Source organism: Protopterus annectens, chromosome 2.part1 (assembly GCF_019279795.1).
Source record: "Protopterus annectens isolate FY-2018-M chromosome 2.part1, PAN1.0, whole genome shotgun sequence".
Classification (NCBI taxonomy): Eukaryota; Metazoa; Chordata; order Ceratodontiformes; family Protopteridae; genus Protopterus; species Protopterus annectens.
The window spans coordinates 1,653,883,669-1,653,908,668 of NC_056729.1; the positions used below are offsets into that span (position 1 = coordinate 1,653,883,669).

The window sequence follows — 25,000 nt, forward strand, 5'->3', positions numbered from 1 at the left end:
CACACACACACACACACACACACACACACACACACACACACACACACACACACACACACACACACACACGCACACACGTGCACGCACACACACACACACACACACACACACACACACACACACACACACACACACGCGCACACACACACACACACACACGTAAGTTTGACTAGTATTATATGCAAGACAATAGAAAGAATTATCATGGACCTAACAGGCAAAGACATAGGAAATCTTTAAACACTGGACCCATCACAGTTTATTTTATCTATGGCAGGTCATGACTACTAAACTTGGTGGACTTCTACGAGAATGTCACTAGAGCCATGCATAAGGGCAAAACAGTACATACTGGCTACCTTGAACTGGCAAAGGCATTTGACACAAAACAACACTAGGGTATTATAGACAAACTCACAAATCCCTATGTCACCCAATGGACAGCTAAATGGCTCACAGATAGGCCACATGAAGTTGGGGAAATCTTTCTCCATCAAGAGGCCTGTTACTAGTGGTGCCCCACAGTACTCGGTACCGGCACCTCTCCTGCTTGGAATATACGTTTCTGAAGTCACTGCAAATGCAGAGGGTCTTTTGCTGTCTAAATTTGCTGATGACTGCAAGTTGAGTACAATTACTAAATCCCCAAAGATGTGGGTATCCGCCATGAGGGTCTGACACAGACAAATAACTGGTGCCAGAACCATGGCCTAAAATTCAATATAAAAATGCATAATTATACCCGTTGGGAAGATGACCATCCCTGCAAATAACAAGACTGATAATACTGCCCTAAGAGAAGACCCAGTGGTAAGGGACTTGGGAACGTAGTTTGACAGTAACCTGAACTTTGATCATCACGTGTCTACGATAGTGAGAAAATCCTTGTATATGGCACAACCAATATGTGAGGGCATAGCATCCAAATCTAAGGAAATCATAGTCGTACTATACACATCCCTCATTAGAGCAATAATCGAGTACAACGTACCCTTCAGCATTTACCTGAACCTGCATTTGGAACAGCTGCAGTGACCACAGAGTTTCCTCACTAAAAGAATACAGGCTATAAATAATAAGTCTTATGCTTACCACCTCAAAACACTATCCCTGAAGTCAGTCTCCTAAAGACCAATGAGAGGTGATCTATACCCAACCTACAAGGCATTCTCTGATACAGCCCTGATGAGTCTGCTACACATCTGCAAAACAAACAGCACTAGAATTTTTATTTTTTATTTTTGTTTTATTTTACATTTGTTGAACGGAATAGTCCGACTTTATATATGTCCATTTTCAGCGGAGGCCCGGGAAGAAAATCTCCACACATTAAAATAATTACATTCACAATTAGCGTGAGAAGTACAAGTACAATTATTATTAGTCATAGCTGAATCTTAAATGATTACAGGCAATCAGGTAGAAGCAGCTTGGTAATACTTACAATACGGTTATATATGCTATAGTATAGTAGGAGTTAGTCTGGATTCTGGCAGGGGCAAATGCCAGTGAGTCATGAGATACTAGACACTAGAATTACCCAATTTAAGGATCTAAATCTCATCTGTGACATAAACAAAACATGCTGGAGGGACAGATAAATGTCTCGGAGATTACCCCTTCTCTGGAACAGACTCCCGATTCATGTGGAACAGAGCTTTTCCCTAAGCCTGTTCAAACACAACTTGGACAAATGAATGAGAAATTGCAAATTCATCCTTGGCTTGTCAGCTGTGGCCGTCATGGACAGGAACAGCCTGTAGATGGCCAAAGGCACAAGCATATACCAAAGCCACTCTAGCCCATGTGCACTAATAATTGGGAAAACTGGGGCATGAATGGCTGGGCTTAAAAAGGCTACAGTTTAGTGACCTACTACGATCCTCTGATCCAATGATCCTATAATAGGAGACAAGTAGGAAAACAGCAGGAGAACTGGAATAATAAAGAAAATAAAGATAATAAAGAAAAATAAATCAAAGTACAGTAGAAAGCACAAAATAAGGGTACGATGCTGGAATGCAGATTTTGGTAAAAAGTCTAATCCATTCCCATTTACCTACTACAATACTTCAAATAAGTCGTTTTATTTCCTGTGTTTCCTCTGTATAATAAATGGGAGTATTTCCAAAAATACAAAAAACACACAAACAAAAAAACTCTTATTTTATCAATTCATTTACTAATTGCTAAAAAATAATTAGACACAGTTGCTTCTTTTACTGGCTTGACACAGATGCTCTAGTATCATATTTGTTTGTTTTTTGACTTTATCAAGTGACACCAGACTTGACACCTGCTAAAATGCAAGCAACTTGGAAGTATCAAACTCATTAGTAAGTTACAAACTCCTTGCTTTAACTTGCCTTAATTCTCTGGGCTTTACTAACTTTCTAACACTGCAGTTGTTACTAGGCCAAATCCAGAATGAATCACAGCACAGCCAGAAGTCACAACATATATACATAGGTATGGATGTTAAGCAAAAAAAATAAATAAATAAATAAAAACAAAGAAAAAGGACTATAGTCACACAAACAAAGATACAATGTGTGCTTTCTTAAATGAAGCTGCCAAATAACTGTATGTGATCAGCTTGGCAAATACTCAAAAAATGACCAAATTAGGAAAGAAAGCCAAGCAGAACTGATAGCCCCTAGGTAAGTATGGGTTTAATGTAAGTGGCCGTTGTGTAAATATCTGCTACTCAGTTACTGCAGGACACGAACGTTATCAGACAATGGTTGCAGTATCCATTCAAGGCATGTCACAATACTCCTTTAAGCATGTGCCAAACTCCTGCATTAGTGATGGAAAATAAGTATTCTGTACTTTGGCAACTGTCTTGCAGATGAAATGCAGAGTCGTAAAAGCTGAGTGTTACATATGTCCCAGAGACTTCCCATACTCTGGAACAGGCTACCCATCTATGTCAAGTAAAGTTATTCATTAGCACTCTTCAAGAAAAATCTTGATGAGTGGATGGGAAATAGGAAATACACCCCGGGGATCACTTCTGTGTCTCTGCTCGACAGTGGCACAGGAAAATAACTTTCTTGGGTGACATAAACCAGGGAACCTTGTTGGCTAGACTTACTTAGGCCCTTGGGCCGATAGCCTAGTACCTACCTATGAACCTATGGAGTGTGCAACATACAGTATGTGTAACAAATCTTTTACCTAGACAAAATGTTCCATTAAAAATACGTGTAAGTGTGAGGACCACTTGACAGATAATTCAAGTGGGCTTCTACAAGAAGCTGAAAATTATTATACCATATGAAAGCTATCTATATACAGGAATAGTGTTCTGAAAATCCAAACAGTCAAAGCAGACCAACAGAAAAGTCACATTTCAAGTAATTTATTAGCACTAAGAAAATGTTACTCCTTGCAATTTTGCTTTATATCAGTGTTTTTTTTTCAGTGGGTTGTTGTCACATTCATAGCATTAGAACAGCTAGAATGTATAAGTACTAAATCACACTGTTCATAGTACTATAATGGCTAGAATGTACAAGTACTACATTACAATACTCATAGTATTAGAATGGCTAGATTGTACAAGTACTAAATTACACTACTCATAGTATTAGAACACCTTGAATGTGCAAATACTAAATTACAGTATTCATAGTATTACAATGGCTAGAATGTACAAGTACTAAATTACACTACTCATAGTATTAGAATGCCTTGAATGTAAAAGTACTAAATTACATTATACAGTTACATATTGAAAGCATGAAAGTTACAAAGTGCGAATGCTCAGATGAGTGAAAATGACACAAATCGATTTTTTTTTTCATCACAGTACAGTGAAGATCGGAATATTTGCCCTTTCTTTACTGTAGTGCAATCTTGGAGTTGGAATATATATTTAGCGGGGAGTGTTTTCGAGTTGCGGCATTTTCGCCCATTTGAGTGTTCGCACTTTGTAACTTTCGTGCTTTCAATAGGTATCCACACTATACATAGTACTGGAATGACTAGAAAGTACAAGTATACATTAAACTATTCATTGCATTAAAACAGCTAGAATGTACAAGTGCTAAATTATATTATTTATAGAAAAATACTAGGTAATCAATCTGCAGTCTATTACATTCCTAACCAATAACCAAACAGTGATCAAAGGTGAGAATCAAACCTCCTACCTTGTGTGCATGAGGCAAGTACCTTTACCATTATGCAAACTCTCTACTCACTATGAAATTACTATATGACCAAATTGTTTCTGAATCTTAGCTGACCACTTCCGAGTCATAGCTTGAAATATATGACCTACAACAATGCTCTTTCCCACAGTAATTTTAGTCTTATTTATACTTAACAGATAATCAAATGCCAGGTAGTAAAAGGTTGGCCTGAATCAAATCGACCGACTGAGTTCTCTTTTATTAGATACCAATCCTATCAATCAAACATGCTGAAAGACGATTTTAGCAAACATAAGTCTTTCCCCTGCACTTTCCATGTGAGAAAACCCCCCAAAATATAGAATTATATATATATATATATATATATATATATATATAAAGATATATATATATATATATATATATATATATATATATATATATATATATATATATATATATACACACACACATACATATATATATATATATATATATATATATATATATATATATAAAATATATACATACATACATATACACTCTGTGGTTGCACAACATCGGGGTAAAGACAAAGTCCAGCAGCACTGAAAGTGGCTTTCAGCATGTTCAGTTTCTAGGAATGGCATTTTTTTAAAGAGTGCATGCATTAATGACACAAATCCAGTCGCCTGTGTCAGAAATTCTCTTGCACTACAAGTTCAGCCTTCTAGCTTCCTTTTCTGAATTCAATCAGATAAAACATTTTTTTTGTGTGATTTTAGAACAAATATTGGGTAATGATGACAGCGGAAGTCACAGATACCAAAATGAAAGCCTTTTATCAGTAACGCAACCAGTGACAGATGAAGTCAGATTTGGATCTTTATGCAGCCTATAGCCAGTTTTTCACATCACAATTGCATCAGTATAGTAGTCATGTTGTCAAATGCCCATCAGCCTTTGCTCTCATCACACTGGAGCAATGACTTGCTGCTTCAAACACAGTGCAGAGTGTGCATGCTCTAATCCTCAGTTTTCAAGATAAGAGCAGGACAGGCTTTGCATTCCCTGTCAGTGATCACACTTTTCCCCAAAAATACAGTGATATTACAGTGAGAATAATAAAGTAAAGATGGTGTAAGAGGTTTGTGCCCTGCAAAAAAAAAATAATAAAAGTTTTGTACTATTTGTCATGTTATGAGAATTGTTCGTAACTTGACAAGCCTGAGTATACGTTAGGAGCTTTTGTGTCCTCAAGCTGTCAGTTAAGAAGGATAGTTGCCAAGCAACTGTAATACGAGCTTGAATGTTTCAAATATTATTAGTGCAACTTCCTTACTCTAGGTCTTGCTATCGCAAATACTTAAAACTTTCATCAAGAAGGCAGGTAAAAATAGAAAGGAATACACTTTGCACAACGGCTTGATGTCACGAACTTTATTAAAGTAGAAATACGAGAAGTTCTGTACTTTGTGTTATTCTAAACAAATGTGCAGTTCCCTCTGTTTACCTCCTTACAAATATATATAATCTGACAACTGGTGCAGAGTACTAAGGCTAGCTAATGAGCTACTTCCTGCGGTACAGGGTTTGGTTCCTACAGGCCTTCTTCATTTCCCCACTATGTGACCAGTCAATGTTTTTAGAAATTTGGGCTAGAATCATTAATGATTTATATTCTATATGCTTTATATTCTTTTTATTTACTTAATTTGTTGAACCTTGCTGTATAATCTTTATACTTGAATGCTATATTAATGATTTATATTCTTGATGATTTATATTCTATATGCCTTATATGCTTTATATTCTTTTTATTTACTTTATTTGTTACACCTTGCTGTATAATCTTCACACTTGAATGCTATATTTTGTACTTTATTGGAGCTTTTCTCCCCGGGTCTCTGCTAAAAAAGGGTATGTGCCCAGCCAGACAAACCAGGTCAACAAATGTAAAGTAAAATAAATAAATAAATAAAATAAAAAATATATAATGATCTCCTGGGTTGCACACATACTAACCACCTATGAACCTATAACCTATAAATATGATGGATGTGGGTTAGATAACCATGGAGGGCATGATTTAACCTTGAAATTTAGCAATGGAATCAAAAGAGATAAACCATGTAGCCATATACAGAAGAAGAAATATGTAGGAATAAAACACCAAATCTGAAAAGTACAGAACAGCCTGTGCGAGCCCAACATGAGGATTTTGTTTCACACTGGTGGTGGATACATGAAACAGCCTTTCTGGAGAATGTATGGGTTCAAAAACAGTGAGGATTTGAAGAATGAGGCATACAATACTTGTGTGAATGGCAAAAACAAGATGTCAGATTAGCTTAAGATCAGCCAGTTATCTAACAAGCAGGCTAGGAGGACTGAATGGTTCTTATCTGTAATCAGAGAGCATGTTTTATTTTTTATGCACATGTAGGCATTAAAATCTCAAAAAGAAAAACTGTGGTGTTTCTAGTAATCATAGAAATGTGTTTCATATAAGGTCTTTGACATTAGAGAATTAGTAATGCTTAACATAAATCAATCAGATCAAAAATAAAAACAAAAATAATAATAATCGTGCTCAACTTAACAGTGAGGCACACATGGAAGAAATGGTTATGGTGGGAGTGGGGGTTCATAATACTGATAAAGATTTTTTTGAACTAGCGTTTCCTCAGGGCTATTGATTAATGTTAGTGAGCTAAAAAAGGACATATCCCTGAAGCATTAACTTTATTTTTATTTGGAAAATGTAATAATAAAATGAACATGCAGAGGCAAAATTAATTCTGTGATGAAGCCACAAAAGCGGTGCACTGAAGATAAGTAAAGCAAACCGCAACACAAAGTACAAGAAAATACTTACAAATAATGCAAAATGCAATATTAAAAAAAATATATATATATATGTTTATATACACGCATACAGAAAGTATTGCATTCCTTAACAGTCATAAAACTCTCTTATCCTACCTTACGGATACAGCACACCACAGCTGATGCCCAAAGCAGCTGATCTGTAAAACTCTTGCCCCTCTAGGGTACTATAATCAGACTACTGCCCACAACTCCATTCTTGGATGAGTCTGAGGTAGAAACAATCATGTTTTTTCGGGGGGGGACCCCAAAGAGACAAAGGAAAAACATGCAAATTTTAATCAGGTATTAACCAGAAGTCAAGACTGAGCCTTGTACCTTGTGCATGAGAAATAAAGACCCTAACCATTACGTCAACTGGTGTAGCTTTACTTTACAAAAAATCAGACAGGTGGGTGGGTAGTAACGTAGTAGTCTAAATGTAAAGTGTCTCTTTAGCTTGGCTTGCAGTGCGTCTGTAGTCTAAAGATGGGATCAAGCAGAAGTCCGACAGAAAAGTAAGCTGAGTCTTCCACAGATGAATGCTGCAACTGGAGGAAATGAAAATATACAGGAAGAAAAAGAAGATGACATTTCATAAGAGAGATGGCAGGCAGTGAAGTGGAAAAACTGAGGAAGAAGACATAATCAATTTGGATGGGAGTGGGAAGACAGTCGGCTGATTATCTGGGATTTACAGCTTATGCAATAGCTGCCAAGTGGGTCAGCAATGTTAGTCAAGGGTACCTTATGTAGCCTCACCTTTTTGTACCTCTTTTTCAGGATTGGTGCTTTATGTCACTACAGACCTGCAGCTATATGAAATGTGGGCTTTGCTACCACAGTGTTATAAACAGTTTGCACAAGGGTTCACAGACCTGGCGACTGCATAAAGTACAATAAAATAACATATATATATATATATATATATATATAGAGAGAGAGAGAAGACACAGAGACACACACACACAAATTAATACTCTTGCAGGTTATGAGCTGCAATCTCAAAATAAACTTCATCCTGTAGTACTGGGTTTCATTCCTTCCTTCTGCATTTGCTTGCTCTTTTACTTTGAGAAAGTCATTTAATCAGATAATGCTCCAGGGCTGAACCTGAAAACAGGCAATTGTGCTTACTGAGAATATATGGTCAAAACTACAAGGACGGGAACAGCTACTGAGACGATGTTCGATCAGCTTGTTTTCAATCAACTGTGCTGCTTTTTCTGAGCGATAATTGCACCACTCAATTACCTAAATGATAACCAGCTCTGTTTGTAGGTATTTTAACCAGGGAGCTGCTTTCTATGGGAGGTCCCATTGCAGTGGGCAGGGAATTTGCCCTTGCCCCACTGTTGTGTGATCTTGGAGTTAGTATATAAAACTCTCCTATATGCTTATCTGGGGGAGGGGGTGCAGTGAGCAATCCACTTGCAAAAAATATGATTTTAATTTTTGTATTTTTCAGTCATTTTAGATTCGATCTAAATGATTGCTGTTTTTTTGTTTGCTGTTTTTATTTTTTGGTAAATGATGTTATAATCATGTGTGTGTGTGTGTGTGTGTGTGTGTGTGTGTGTGTGTGTGTGTGTGTGTGTGTGTGTGTGTGTGTGTGTGTGCGTGTGTTCTTGAGGGTCAGGTCATGGGTCAGAACAGTATTCACTGGATCACTTCTTTTACTAGTTTAACAAATGAATAAAATTAAAAAAAAGACATTTTCTGATCGGTGGTATCTCAGAACATGCAGTAATGTGATGGGCCTCAAAACATGAGCAAACTGTGATGATACATAGGTTTGCATAAAACACACAACATTGACAGACCGGCATTTTTGTATATATCTCTAATGAAAAAAGTGAGTTTACTAGGTTTTTAACTGCCTAAATGAGCTTTCCTTCAACTTACCACTAAATCCATTGACACATTTGCAGCTGAACATTTCAGCCTCTTTGAAGTGGCAGATTCCTCCATTCCTACAAGGATTGGGTTGGCAGGGATTGTTGCCACACTCACCCACTGCACTGCCATATAGTACATCACTTTCGTTCTCCTGCAGGTCGAACATCTGATTATTTACATCCAACAAACGGATGCATCCTTTTAGACCTACAGTCACACCAGTTCTTGCAGTTACACTGTAGGAGACAAAAGCATTTAAATAATGATTTAAGACACTTACCAAATAAATCATTTCCTTTGAAGCAACAAGATATCCATGTTGCATAACAGCAAGTAGCAGAACATCAGACAACAATTTTAAACATGGAAATAACAAAAGCATATAAAACTACTGCAATGAGATCATCTATTCAGTATCTTTAATTTCTGGTCATTTTACTGGTGTTAATGTGAATGTGTGTGTACTTGCATATTAGCGCACGCTCGTGCACACAAAAAAACACTAAAAAATAAGGATAAGGCAATGATATATACATTTTTCAGCCAACTTTTCTTAATAGTGCAAAAAAATGACTGCTATAGGAGGAAGAATAGCATATTAGAAAAGTACTTTTGGTAGAAATGTTTGCTGCCATTTTGGCACCTCTGACACTCCAATAAGGACATTAGACAGACACACCTCCAGAAGAATAAATGTTGATATGTCACAGAGTTTAATCACTGCAGTGCTTGATGGGAAAAATAAGCATCACTGTACTGCAGTGCTGTCTCTGTGCAGTAAACAAACATCACTGCAGTGGAAAAAGGAGACCCAGCCATCCTGGCAGTAAAATGTGGCTACTATGATGCAGTAGTATGCCCACAGTAACATATCCTTTGCCCACATAACCTTTAGAAACTTCCTGACCAACATACTTTCTCTTAATTAACACTAATGGTACACAGGGACACATTTGGATTGGGTTGCATGGCTAGGTTTATAAAGGCCCTGGTGGTCATTAACCTAGTCTATACCTATGAACTTACGAGCCTATTACTGTTGCTATGTAGGGGGGGAAAGAGGGGATGGAGATACCATACTGGCACATGATATGCATTCATAGTAATTTCTTACCAATTACATTAAATTGTCTGAGGAGCAGACAAAAAGGTTATGTCCTTTATAAGGTAATGGACATGCATCACACATCTGTCTGTTACTTCATCCATCAAACAAACCATGGCTGCTTCTTCTCAGTGATATGTTCCTAATATTTCTTTTAGTGACAGTGCTTGTTGGCAGAAAGCTAACTATTAGATCCACCATATGTTTTCTCACAATTGGAATCACTCCTCAGGGAGTCATCCTCGGTCTGATAAGTAAAGAGATGCTTGTAGAGACAATAGCTCTAACTACGTGTTTTCATATGGGGATTTCTCTCTCTCTCTCTTTTTACTGTATGCAAGACTTAAGAGGTTTTCATTTATATCATCATCATCATCAGCCCCCCCCCCTTTCCCATTTTCTACATGGGGTCGGGGTATCGTGTTAACTGTCGCCAACTCTCTTAACTGAGTGCCGCACTCCTGCCTTCTTCAACACTCATACCTGAATGTCACAGATCTTTCACACAATCCATCCACCTCTTTGCTGGACGTCCTCGCTTCCTCTAACCTTCTTCCTGTCTGTCCCAAATCTTCCTCACCAGATTGTCTTCTGCTTTTCTGCACATGTGCCCAAACCAGCGTAGTCTGTTCTCTTTGATCTTTTCTGCAATTGGAGTTACTTTGGCTTCTGCTCTTATGTCCTCATTTCTTCGTCTGCCACACAGTGTGCATCCTATCACCTTTCTCAGGCACTTCATTTCCATCATCTCTAGCTTCTTCAACTGTTCTGCCTTTACTGCCCAGGTTTCTGTACCATACAGTAATACTGGTTGCACCACTGTCTTGTACACCTTACTTTTCAGCTTCTTTGGCATTCTTCTGTCATAGACTACACCTGATACTCTATGCCAGTTGGCTGCAGCCCTTCTGATTCTAGCTTTGACCTCTTCATTCAGACTACCCTTCTCCTCAACTACTCCTTCCAGATACTTGAAGCTGTTTACCTGTTCTTCTATCTTCCCTTCTATCTCTATTCTCAGCTTCTTCTGATTTCCCCAATTTGCTACTATTACCACTGTCTTATCTGTGCTTAGTTTCATCCCATGTGTCTTCAGATTTGCATTCCATTCTCCTATCCTTTGCTGAAGTTTTAACTCAGAGTCTGCCTGCACTGCCACATCATCTGCATATAGCAGCTTTGTTGATCTGTCCCCTCCAACCTGTTTGCTAATGGAGTCCATCACCAGTATGAACAGCAGTGGGCTCAGAGCTGAACCCTGATGTACACCTACACTCACTGGGAACCCCTCTGTGAGGCCGAACACCATCTGTACTTGACTCATTGGTTCCTTGTACATAGCCTGCACTAATTCTACCATGTTTCTGGGACTTCAAACCACCACAGTACTGCCCAGATCGGCATTCTTGGGACCTTGTCATATGCTTTCTCCAAATCTAGGAATGCCCAGTTGGACTCTCTCCTCATCTCTAGCTTCTTTTCAAGTATCTGTCTCAATGCAAACATCGGGTCAGTTGTGCTGCATCCTGATCTGAATCCAAATTGCTCATCTCCCATCTTACATTCTACTACTCTGCATATCCGTTTATCAATCACCTTCTCCAGAACTTTCATGCAATTTAATAGGAGTTTGATGCCTCTGTACTGCTCACACTTGTGAATGCCCCCTTTGTTCTTGTACACTGGCATGAGCATACTTATTCTCCAGTCATCTGGGATACACCTTTCTCTCCACACTGCTATTAGTACCCTCAGGAACCATTTCTCCCCTATCTCATCCAGCATTTTTATCATATCTGCTGTGACCTCATCTGATCCTGCTGCTTTCCCTGACTTCATCTTCCTTAGTGCTGTTCTTACTTCTTCTAGGGTGGGCTCCTCTTCTTCTCTCATCGTAGGCTCTTTCTGAGGCAGTAAAGCTTCTGTGGGGTTTTCTTCACTCAGAAACTGCTGGAAATACTCCTTCCATCTGCCTTTGATGTCCTCTGGGCTGGTGAGCAGGTTGTTGCTGGCATCCCTTATAAAAGGTGTCTGACTATCTTCTTTATTTTTCTGTCTTTGCCTTGCAACCTGATATAGTTTCTTTGTGCCCCTTACTGAGTCACTTTCCAGAAGATGGTACAGTACCTCTGATGCCCTATTCTTTGCTATTGCAACTTCTTTCTTAGCTTCTTTGTTAGCCAACCAGTAGCCCTTCCTAGCCTGGTCAGTCTTTTCTGTCTCCCACTTCTTCCTGCACTCCTTTGTTCTTTTGATGACTTCCTGGATTTTTGCATTCCACTACCAGCTTTCCTTATGTACCATATTTCCATACCTGGCTCGGCCACATATCTTTTCTGTTGTCCTAACACATGCTGTTTTTAGGCACTGCCATTCTTCTTCAACTCCACCTATTTCCTCCTCTTCTTGGGGTGCTAGAGCCCTGAGTAATTCCTTGAACTGTTGTACTTTCTCTCCAGTCAACTTCCAGATCTTCAGCCTGGTCTCTGTTGACCTTAGAGCTTTCTCTGACCACTGCTTGCAGCTGACTGTGGCAACTAGTGGTTTATGCTGTGGGCCGACTGTTTCACTGGGAATGGCTTTGCAGTAATTGGTTCTGCCCCAGTGCCTTTTCCTTACTAAGAGGAAGTCTACCTGAGTTGCATGTTGACTGCTCTTGTATGTGATCTTGTGACTGTCTGTCTTTCTGAACCATGTGTTGGCTAATATCAAGCCATTTGCTAGACAAAAGTCTAGAATGGCTTCTCCTTTTTTATTCCTGTTGCCCCACCCATGTGGACCCAGGCAGTCCTCATATCCTGTTCTGTCTGTCCCGATAGGTGCATTCAAGTCATCCATTATCAACACCAATTCATGTTGTCCTGCTTTATCTAGTAGGTCCTGTAACTGCTGTTTGAATGCACTCTTTTCCTCCCTATCACAACCCTGCTGTGGGGCATAGGCTGAGATTATGAATACTGCCCTATCATTACACTGGAGTCTGACTGCCATGAGTCTGTCATTGGCCTAATGGTTAAGGTGTTTGCCTTACAAACACAAGGTGCAGGGTTTGAGTCTCACAAGGGTTAATTGGCTAGGCTTAAAATGGCTCGCACGGGCAGTTAGCCTAGTACTAATCTATGAACCTATGAATTCTGATGATATCCCTTACTGCCTTTTGAAGCCTCTCTCTCACCACAATTCCTACACCATTTCTAGCCTGCCCTCCACCTTAGTAGTAGACTCTGGATCACAAGCCAAGTGGCTTTGCTGTACTGCCCTTCCATGTCATCTCCTGGATACAGAGGATGTCCAGCCTCCTCCGTATCATGATGTCATCCACTTCCAAGCTGTGTCCTGTCAGGGAACCTACATTAAGCATAGCAATTCCCAGTTCATGTTTGGCAGGTTGGTTGGTTTTACACCCAGCTTTTGCTCAACAGAGCTATCCCAGACGGCTTAGTGGTTAAATTCTTCACCTCCCATACACAAGGTACAAGGTTCGATACTGACCTCTGACCAATGCCTGTTTGGAGTTTGCTTGTTCTCCCTGTGTTTCCGTGGGGTTTCTCCCATGTTCGAAAAACATGCTGAGTGTTTCCATCTCAAACTTACCAATGAATGGAGCTGTGGGCAGCAGCACAGACGCTACATGGTGCCCTACAGGGGGAAGAGTTGTACAGACCAAACGCTTTGGGCATCTACTGTGGTGCGCAGTATCCTCAAGATAGGAGAACACAAATCACAGACTGCATGCTGTGGCAGGGCTAGCCACTCGACAGTGTAAAATATGGCTCTAGGTGATTCGGTCATGCTGACTAATGTCGCCAAAAATGGGTATGGGTAGTTACCGGTGATAAGTGGGTTAAAGACCCGGCCTACTCTGACCCATGCCAGGGACCCGTGCTCATGGTGGGAGGGGTATATGTGCCCCTATTGCCAGTGTGTGCCCAACATAAAGGCCAGCAGCCCTGGGTCAATAAGCTACTGGCTGGCCGGTGTCTAGTTGCCCAGCCTGGGTTAACTGGGATAGCTATGCTGAGCGAAATCTGGACGTAAAACCAACCAACCTGCCAAACATAAGCTAAGAATTGCTACACTTTCATTTATGTCTGCCTGCTTTATTTAGAATAACTCCCCAAAACAACGCATCAAGACATTGTATACTGGGACTGGGGTGGCATTCTCGTTAAATGTATTTCAACACAATCAGCATCACACCAGTCTAAATGGTCAGATTTTCAAACTTCTCATATCCATGAAGACATTAAACAGGATTATGAGGGGAAGAAGGCCACCAATGTCTTCTTCCACCTGCCTATAACTAATAATAAATAACAAAAGTTTTCACTTTCTACTTGGAAAAAATCAAAAGAAATTTTCCAGACTTTTTAATCACACCAGCTTACACAATACATTAATAAGTACAATTGGTTCATCATACTTCTGTGTATCCTCCACAGGACATTCCTAATAGTGTAATGCTTAGTGAACAGAACCAGGACAAGAACAGCCCTGTGTTGTTTGCTATAGAGTGGCATAGCTTGTCCAAACAATTGTACATCTGCAATCTTGGATGTGGCTACATAAAATGTGTCTGTTCTAGTGAAACATATGAGGTAAATGAAAGTTGTAGAGAGTTTATCCCTGTACTGTCAACTTACGTTGCCATCAGATCCTCAGGTGCTCCTCCAATGAAAAGATCGGTATCCAGATTTAAGCCATCTGTACCAGCAGGGCTTTGTCCAGTCACAGGAGGTTCACCATCCACAATAAGTGTGCCACTGCGGCGGTTGCGGTTAACAATCACATGATGCCATTTGCCTCGCTCTATGAGCACCTGACTGCTGATGATGCTAGTACCAGATCCAGTATTGAACCTGCAATCAAGATTCAAAAAGAATACAAAAATAATTACACAATAGAAAAAATAGGTTTCAGCAATATAACAGATGCTAAAATAACACACCCAAAAACAAAGTTCATTGATGTGTGATCATGCATGCATATGTGTCTGTGGCAAGAGTGTGTGTGTGTGATTGTGTGTGTGTGTGTGTGTGTGTGTGTGTGTGTGTGTGTGTGTGTGTGTGTGTGTGTGTGTGTGTGTGTGTGTGTGTGTGTGTGTGTGTGTGTGTGTGTGTGTGTGTGTGTGTGTGTGTGTGTGTGTGTGTGTGTGTGTGTGTGTGTGTGTGTGTGTGTGTGTGTGTGTGTGTGTGTGTATATGAGCTTGGCTGCCTATATGTTTGTGTATGTGTGTGTGTGTGTGTGTGTGTGTGTGTGTGTGTGTGTGTGTGTGTGTGTGTGTGTGTGTGTGTGTGTGTGTATAGCTGTGTGCATGCATGTTCCCATAGCTCCTCATATGCACGTGCATGGGCGCGTGTGTGTAGCTGTGTGCATGCACGTGCCCATGGTTGCGCACATGTCTGTGTCTAATACCAGAAAACCCTGCCCAATGGAGCCCTCAACTCCCAGCTACATAAAGCCGTCTTGATATTTTTGTTGAGATTTTAGCAAAACAACAAAAGTCTTTGCAGGACTCTTGTGTATGCAAAAGTCATAAGATAAAAATGATTAATACTGACTGAAAAATTCAATTATTAGAACTATTTCTGTCAACTTAAAATACAAACAACCTCTTGCTGTACTGAAAATTCAATTAAAATTACTAGCACATGCAGGGGCGTAGCTGAGATTTTTGGAAATCTATAGAATCTCCCAGAATTTATCCCTCGACCTACAAATCTGAATATTGTATGCTTCTAGACAGTATAGTTTTCTGCTGGAAAAAAAACACACCTGAAATGACAGGCTTAAGGAAAAAAACTAATTTAGCCAATAAGACAATAAGGCATTACATATACAAAAATGTCATTCAAAAATATCTACGAATAAACCACAACAAATACAGAAGAACAAACTGGAAGTTATGGGTGACTGTCTAGAAGCAGGTTCTTATAGGTGACTGTTTGTCCAGAAGCAGGTTCCTAAGTTCCAAAACTCTACTGTGGACCACATGCCTACCCAGATTTCTTTACTTATCCTGTGGTGCAGTTCCATGCCCAGGAATACAGGAGTTAGCTGGGAGAGGCGTGGATGTAACTGTAATAACCCGATTGCTAGAATGTAGCAATCAGGTTGTTACAGGGAAGTGCTTTTTTACAATTCAGTTATAGAACTAACTGGGGCGAGATTCTGGCCTGTGGTACAGGTACAGGGCATTGACTGGGGCAGTTACACCTCTATTATTCTATTTTTTTAGTGTCAGGATTAATGGCTGGTACATTGTCATTTGCCTGCAGCATATACAAACATTACATTATAACCAACAGTGCAAGGTTATAATGCCTTCCACACATTTAGACCAGCTACTTCACAGGCAGGGACTAAAGGTGGAGGTGTCTCTATTTACATAAAAAATAAATATACTTCAAGTCTGGACAAACAGCAATGCACTTGAGCTGCTCCATGTTCAAGTTACCATAGGTAAAATCCAACACCACTTCTTTGCAAGCTACAAGTCCCCCTCTATAACCCATGAAACCCACATCATGTGTTTACACTTATTAAAAACACTAACCATCTGACCCAATACCATATTCATGGGTGACTTTAATTACCACACCATTAACTGAGAATCCTATACAATACCAAACATAGATCTCGCAGAGATTCCTGGATTTTGTAAACACAAACTCCCTGGACCAGAAAGTCAATACACCAACCAGGAGTGCAACCATACTGAATCTGGTCCTCATTAATATGGGAGACTGCCTTCCCTGGTAAGGTCAGACCACAAAATGGTCTCCTTTGAAGTAAAATAAAACCTGGACCCCCAGCTAAACTGGGAATATTCAGGAACTATTTTAAGGCTAACCTCCTGCTATTAAGTGAGAACCTGCAAAATGTCAAGCCCCCATAAACCCTGACAACACTTCTGCCTATGCAGAACTGTTCACAGAAACCCTGTACAAGATGTTAATAGCTGCATAGAGGCAACTGTACCCATACGAAGAAGTACAGAACTAACTCAAAAACAAACCACCCTGGTAGAATCACAAAATCAATTGGATGTATAACAAGAGGAAGAAAATCATGGCAAAAATTAGGAGGTGCAGCACCCAGCAGATTAAAAGTACTCTTGTCAAACTAAACAAGCAACTCAGAGGACAAATAAAGCCTACCAAAGCCAAATTTGAGGTAAGTTTGGCGTCCCAGGCCAAGGGCAACCACAAAGCATTCTTTAGCTATGTCCGCAGCCTCAAAGGATATACACAACTGTGTGCAGAGTTCATAGTAAATGAAGTCAACTATACTGAGCCAGAAGCTGCAGCAAACCTACTGGCTGAAAAATTCAGCTCCAACTTTACTCCTCTCTCCCCCCCAACCTTCCCTTAGGAAATATCATCAAATATAAGTTCCCCTACTATCACTAGGGAACAGAACCTTAATGCTCTGTCTAAGACCGAGAACACTGCATTAATGGGCCCAGACAATATCCTAGGATGCCTTCTAAATAGCATGAAACATGACCTATCAGGGCTTCTAGAATTACTATTTAACTGTAGCCTCCAAACAGGCTTCGCACCTCATGAATGGAGAAAGGCAACAGTCATTCCCCTGCACAACGGTGGGCCATTTACAGACCCTGGAAACTACAGACCCATAAGTCTCTCTAGTCTTGTATGTAAAGCCATGGAAAGAATTATCATGGAGATGATCAACAGAGATATAGTAAACCTTCAGACACTGGACCCAGCCCAGTTTGGTTTTGTCAAGGGCAGATCATGCCTACTCATCCTAGTGGACTTCTTTGGGAAGGTCACCAAAGCAATTGATAAGGGCAAAATCATTCACACTGCCTACCTTGACCTGGCCAAGGCATTTGACACAATACCACACTTGGGCATTGTTGACAAACTCAAGAGGTTAGGTACAAACCCACATGTCACTTGGTGGATAACCAACTGACTCACAGACAGGACCCAGGAAGTTAGAATTGGGGAGTCCACCTCTACAAAGAGGCCAGTCACAAGTGGAGTCCCTCCAGGATCAGTTCTTGGACCGCTCCTTTTTGGCATTTACTTCTCAGAAGTCAAGGCCAATGTCAGTGGTCTCTGGCTGACTAAATTTGCAAATGACTGCAAATTAGGAGCCGTCATTGAATCTCACACTGACACAAATGTTCTCCAGGAGGGGCTGACACAGACAAAACATCTACTGTCAGAGCCATGGACTAAAACTAAATTCCAAGAAATGCATAATAGTATCCTTTGGGAAGTCATCCATCCCTGGTAACTATCATATTAACGATACACACCTTAGAGCTGACTCAGTAGTCATGGACTTAGGGACACACATTGATAGTAATCTAGCCTTTGATCATCACGTGTCTACAGTAGTGAGGAAATCATTCTATGTTGTACAACTTATAAACAAAGGTATGGCATCTAAGTCTAAGGAAGTCATTGTTCCACTGTATTTGGCATTCATCAGACCTCTCATTGAGTACAATGCCCCCTTTGGTATGAACCTAACTAGGCATATCCAACAACTGGAATGTCCAAAGAGATTACAACAGTTGTTCACTAAAAGAATACAGGGCGTAAGTAATATGTCCTATGCAGACCACCTCAAGACCCTTTCCCTGTATTCTCTTTCCTACAGGCTTTTAAAAGGAGATCTATGCCTGGCATACAGGGCATTATCAGACCCCACTCTGATGGACCTCCTGCATATCCACAAAATGAACAGTACCAGAGTTACCCATTCTAAAGACTTAAACCTTGCCTGTGATATAAATAGGACCTGCTGGACAGATAGGTATGTATCCCAGAGACTACCCTGTCTATGGAACAGGCTCCCCATCCATATGAAGCAGAGTTCCTCCCTAACCCAATTCAAGTGCAACTTGGACAATTGGATGGGAAAATGGAACTTCATCCCTGGTTTGGCACCTGTGTCTCTAATGCAAACAGGTAACCTGCAAATGGTTCATCTCCCAGGCCCATGCTTACACTTATCAAGGATATCAGAACTTGTCAGAGATTTGGGATGCATGGCTACGCTTAAAAAGGACCTTTGGGTCGTTAGCCAAGTAAACAGCTATGAACCTATTAATGATGCTATCTGTAAACATATCCCAGTTTCCTTTACAGAAGATTCATTTTTTTATTTAAACAACACTCATCTCTTATTTGCCTGCATGACTTTTTTTACAGACAAACATTCATGCACATTATTTTATGATTTTTTAATTAACTAAAACAATAAAAATTCTCCTTTGAAAATAATGCTACATTAAAATCAATTCTCAATGAGTATACTACATTTTGTATTCACTGAAAAAGTGCAAAAATGATTACAAAAAAATGAAAAAAGCAACAACTTCATAAACAAACAATGAAAAAAGTAACAACGTAATAACCTGCTGGATATATGCATTTTAAATATATGTTCCCACCATGGTATCCCATAAATTTACTACCAGTACCAAATGAAAAAATGTAAAAGGACAACTTCGCTATTCAGAATAATATATATGGGATATTTTTAAAATCTGCAGTTATGTCACTCAGTGTAGTGCTATAGAGGAATGAACAGTAAAGCTTATGTTAGGAACAGTGGCATCTTTGTGGGAAATCAGTAAGGGATTGGTATGGTACCTCTTAAGGCTCTTACTTAGTTAGGTGTGATGAATTAATTTCTTTGTCAACCAAAAAATCTCAAAGGATTCACCCAAACAGGTGTCTTTAGCAGTACAGACCTTCATTCCCAGCCCAGAAGAGATGACAGTAAAGTATTATTGTGGTACATAAATAATACAGATATTTGCTTGCAATCACCGGGGTAGGAAAGAAAGCAATTATATGAAATGAATGTAGGTTTTAACTACTGCCCCCAGTGTTAAGTAAGCATGTGATAATGGGGGGGTAATCAGACTGAAGCAATGGCATTCGCATAACCTCAGTGCGCATCAATTTGCTCACCTAGATAAGGCAACTACAACACATTCAGGTTTATGGGTACATACTGCGCTAGAAACATTTGTGGACCATCCTAAGCCTAGGCCAATTTTCTTTCAAAGATTAGACTCAAATCCTGAAAGTTGTGTCTATGAGATCCAACCCCTAGGAATTTTGGTATATGTTTAGTCATCTGTATCCATGGCAGAAAGAGGGCAGAAAAGAAAGGACATAATTAACTCAAACTCTTACCCCATACATGACACCATCACATGACAGTCTTTGCCACAGTGGCACACGTCCTTGCCATTCACCCTTGCCAAACCAGAGGGAGTAATTAGGACTACAAAACAGCTAACCAAAAAAACTGAAGACTGGGGAGGAAAACGTAAGAAAGGGAAAACAAAATTCAATTTTTCAGCATTGTAGAAAGCTGTAGGATGTCAAAAGGATAAGCACTGAATGCACCTTGTTATAATTACAGCCACAATGCATTACCTCAGTTCCACAAAGCCATTAACAAGTGAAACAGAAATGAAGTCTTTTCCATTGGTTTGTCCGTTGTATAGCAGCAATCCATCAAGCTCCGAGGAGCGGAATTCCATTGCAATCCGTACAGTGTGATATGCCTTCATCATCTGGAATGCGAGGTAAGACTTTCCACCGAATCCAGGGATGTAGTATTTTACGGCTGTAATTTAAAAATAAATGTGTCAAAATACGCAAGTTTTATTGAGATATACCATTCAAAGTTGTTTCAAACATAACCCTCAAATGATCTCTATTTGCACTTGAAGTTTTAAGTTACTGCACATACTCTGAATTATGAAACAACTGCATATACATTTTCTATTTTCCTAAAATAGATTGTCATTCATTTATAATCAGTACCTCTCTGCAGTGAAGGAGAGAACTGCATACAAAGTGAAGTACAAAGCAATCTGCAACTCATGGAAAAAAAACAGCTGCTTTACTTAAAAGAAGTAGAGTTCCTGGCTCTAATTAGAAATGAAACATTAACATAACTTTGGTGGTACAACGTAAAATAAAATGTAAACTGAGCTAGATACATAAACACCTATTAATAGAAGAGTGGATGAGCAGGTAAGAAAGGCTACAAAAGACAGCAGTGATTCAACATTGAATGAGTGTTTTTTTTTTTTTTTTTTGAAGGAAAGAGTCAAGCACAATCCTTTTCATTCCATCATTTAAAAGCAAAATAAATATACACATTTCTCTCTTTCTCTCTCTCATGAGAACACTATTTCCTCCCTATTCCCTCTACACAAAAGCAGAACAAATGTATGTTTCACTCTCTTATGACAGCATTATTTTAGCATGTTCTGAATACCTAAACGCAGAATAAATCCACCCATCCATCCACAACCCCCTTTTCTTTATTTCTGCATATGGGGTCGTGGTGTCACTTCAGTCGTGACAATCATCTACAGCCAAGTGTATGTTTAATTTTCCCTGTTTTTCAACACTTGCACCTGCCTATTCTGTTACTTTGTATCCATCTATACAGTACTAAGTGGTCACACTCGCAAACTACCTGTGATGCCAGATATAGACCTGGATGGGGAAATTGAGTGGGGGGGGGGGGGAGTGGAATAATCGTCGTTCTCTAGACTAGGAAACTGTTCATCAGGGACTGCAGAGCCAATCATCCAGGAGTATGAACCTTGCTCAAGTCCCTGCTTGGATTGTTGGACTCACTTTACATGCTACAACTTACCATACCAGTACAAACTGGAAAGCAACAGTTTACATTCTCCGACACTGATATCCATGTCACATTGATTTAATTATGATCATACCAAACCATATTACCTAAACTATAAGACTTTTGTTGTGGTAAACTCCTTCGTTATTTATTTCAGTCCCTAGGAATGTGTCACTTTCCTGACATTTTACTTATTCCCTTTAAGGATGAAGGCTCGGTAGTAAATGGTATCCCATCCATGTCACCAAGATCATTATGCTGCATGGTCAGGCTTTTTGTTACATTCTGCATGCTGTGCTAAACCCTAAGCATCCAGTGTGCAATAACATTCATGCCAAAAAGTATATGACTGCTTCTGTAATGATGTGGACATCCGTGTGTGTCTTGGACACAGGGGCAGCTGTGAAACGGGCTGGCTGGGAGATTAATTTTCTTTTAATTAAAAAAAAAGTTTTTTTAAGGGCGTTCATGCGCCCTTTGCATCCAGTTGCACAGATGCTTCTGTGTCTGTGCAACTGATGGTTTACATCTTCATCTTTCGCACGGAATTTGAATTCCAGAAAAAACGTGTGGACTGGAGACTGCGGACAAAGGTACAGGTGACAGGTAGGTATGTCTGTTTAAGTGTTTAAAAGGTGTGTGTGTGTGTGTGTGTGTGTGTGTGTGTGTGTGTGTGTGTGTGTGTGTGTGTGTGTGTGTGTGTGTGTGTGTAAGAAAGAGGTATGGTATTTGGATGTAAGAAGCAGGCAGGTAGGGTTTTCTTTGTGTGTGTGTGTGTGTGTGTGTGTGTGTGTGTGTGTGTGTGTGTGTGTGTGTGTGTGTGTGTGTGTGTTTGTGTTAAGTGTGTGTGTAAAACATAAAGGAGCCAAGATGCTGTTACGTTTTTAGGACAGCACTGTAAATTTTTCAAACTGCATTGCCTCATTATATTTTCTCCTTATTGCAGTCATTAAAACCATTACGTTAGGTTTATCTGTCTCTACCGACATACTACAATGTGGGGAAGGCCTAAAAGTTCTATTTGTTTTCCTGCGATATTGACCCATGCCATTGTCACTGGATTATCAGTAATACCAAGCAAGGAAACAGTCGCCCAGGAAGAACTCTAAAGTCTTTGTGAAAAGGAGGGCTCTAGTGAAAGCTAGTTGCTCCTATCTACCATGTGTTAACACCTCAGTGAACTTTGGAAGTCCCTAGGAAGGAGGAGAAACAGAACATTCATCACTGCCCTAAGTAGAAGGGTCAATAGGATGAGTCTTTTAGGCAGTGCATTCCTCCTGGAGTGACTCGTAGCCATCTAGTAAACTTTGGACAGTGAAGAAAATCTTTACATGAACTGCAGATGAAAGACAGACAACCTGGCACCAAGACTTTGGTTTCATGCCTATACATTTTGCCTGATTTTTCTTTCTTTTTTTTTTCAGCTGCTAAATGGTAATAAAAATGATGTAGACAAATAACATCTGTTTTCACTTTGCAGAAGTGGTAGAAACAGCAAGCTGTTAAGAAGTTTTTCTACTGGTATCTTTCTTTTCTAAATGTTTTATTTTACATTTCTCCGTACAAGGGTATGTTTATAAATTATTTTTCACACTGCATTGCCTTGTTTTTAGTTAGAGTATCAATGTGCTAACTCAGAGAATTGTGGTCAGCTGTTATTAACGTGTACAAGGGCAGCTGCACAAAACTGGTAAATTATATCAGTTAGCATCCAATGCTTGAAAAGAGAGACAGTTTATATCTCGCTACTGCAAGTTAATAGTACAAATCACTCATTTTAAAACTGCAGAGTAACTGTGAACATGGTGATTCAGGTTGGTTTCGGCAGTTGCAGTACATTACCATAAGAGCAGGAAGGGAAAGTATCACTGAAATGGATATTATTATTAGCTCCTCCAGGAGAACACTGTGTGTGTGTGTGTGTGTGTGTGTGTGTGTGTGTGTGTGTGTGTGTGTGTGTGTGTGTGTGTGTGTGTGTGTGTGTCTCTGTAAGAAGTAAGTAGGTTTGTGTGTGTGTTTGTAAGAGAGCGGTAGGGGTGTGTGTGTGTGTGTGTATTTGTATGTAAGTAAGAGGGGGTAGAAGTGTGTGTAGGGGGGGGGTCATATCTCTCAATTATCCAGATTTTTACCTCATATTTTTGGTTTCTTTCTCATAAAATTGTGTTTTTTTTCTGGCAAATCATTGAGGACTGAAGTCAGAAAATAATGGCAGACATTTGAGTTTTAGACTTCATATCCTGAGAAAATGCATACTAATGCAAACTGTATTCTTCTATCCACTTTCTAAGGAGCCAGGGGTTGTATGTATGTGTCATACCTTAAACTGTACAGACTCTCACAGAATGCCCAGATTTTTGCCTTATATTTTTGGTCTGTTCCTCATGAAAATTTTTTTTTGACAAATCACTGGGATGAGCTAAGGTTTTATATAAATGACATATATTTGAGTTTCAGACTTCATTACTTTAGAAAATGCATTCTAACACAAATCCTGTTATTCTGGCAACTTTCTAAACGTGTCCCTAGTTTTGGGCCTTTGTTTCCAACATTATAATAGGCTTTGTCCAGATTTCTTGTGCTAAGAGATTAAAAGGTATGTGTGTGTGTGTGTGTGTGTGTGTGTGTGTGTGTGTGTGTGTGTGTGTGTGTGTGTGTGTGTGTGTGTGTGTGCATATTACCTATGTATAAGGAGGTAGCATACCCCTCAGCTGTCCAGGTTTTTCCAGAATGTCCAGATTTTTGCCCCATATTCCTCCTAAAAAGGACTGAAGTTGCTACAAAATAACAGACATTTGAGTTTTAGATGTCATATTCTTTAGAAAAATCCATACGGACACAAATCCTATTATTCTAGCAATTTTCTAAGTTCACGAGAGCAATATTTATAACCTGTCCCTATTTATTTTAGGCTTTGTCCAGATTTCTTGCACTAAGAGGCTGAGGTGTGCGTGTAACAGAGAGAGAGTGAAATGCCCTAGTTAGAGTTAACACGTGAAATTTATTTTCAAATGCATTTTTCAAGGAACTGTGAGCCTCAAAGGAAGAAAAAATTACTTCTGCTCATGCTAAGTCTGCTTAATATGTGGAACTACTTTGTTTAGCAAATGGTATCACTATTATGGTATAAAATTTTAAAGCCGAGTTAGTAGCACAGCAGGTAGCATACTTGCATCTTGATATAGAGGCCTGTAGGTTCTATTCCCACAGCATGTAGATTTGTATTTTAAGGGGTGGGGTGCTGCAGTCTTGAGTATGTCTTCCTTTATATGAGATGCTTAGAAACTATGAATTAGTTTTTCAGCTTGCTACCCACTCCCTGTTGCAATATACCAGTTTACAATTT

At 39.6% G+C, this 25,000-nt stretch overlaps 1 protein-coding gene across 9 annotated transcripts in view; it reads right to left on the reverse strand.

Annotated features, from left to right (window-relative positions):
- Positions 1–25,000, reverse strand: part of AGRN (agrin) — a 3,161,231-nt gene that overhangs the window by 253,887 nt on the left and 2,882,344 nt on the right. For all 9 annotated transcript variants that reach the window (XM_044063089.1, XM_044063082.1, XM_044063083.1 and 6 more), the window contains 3 exons: positions 20,430–20,622; positions 14,634–14,849; positions 8,892–9,121 (listed from right to left, as the gene is read on the reverse strand). In XM_044063089.1, the coding sequence (XP_043919024.1) occupies positions 8,892–9,121; positions 14,634–14,849; positions 20,430–20,622 (639 nt within the window). The remainder of the gene's footprint in view (positions 1–8,891; positions 9,122–14,633; positions 14,850–20,429; positions 20,623–25,000) is intronic.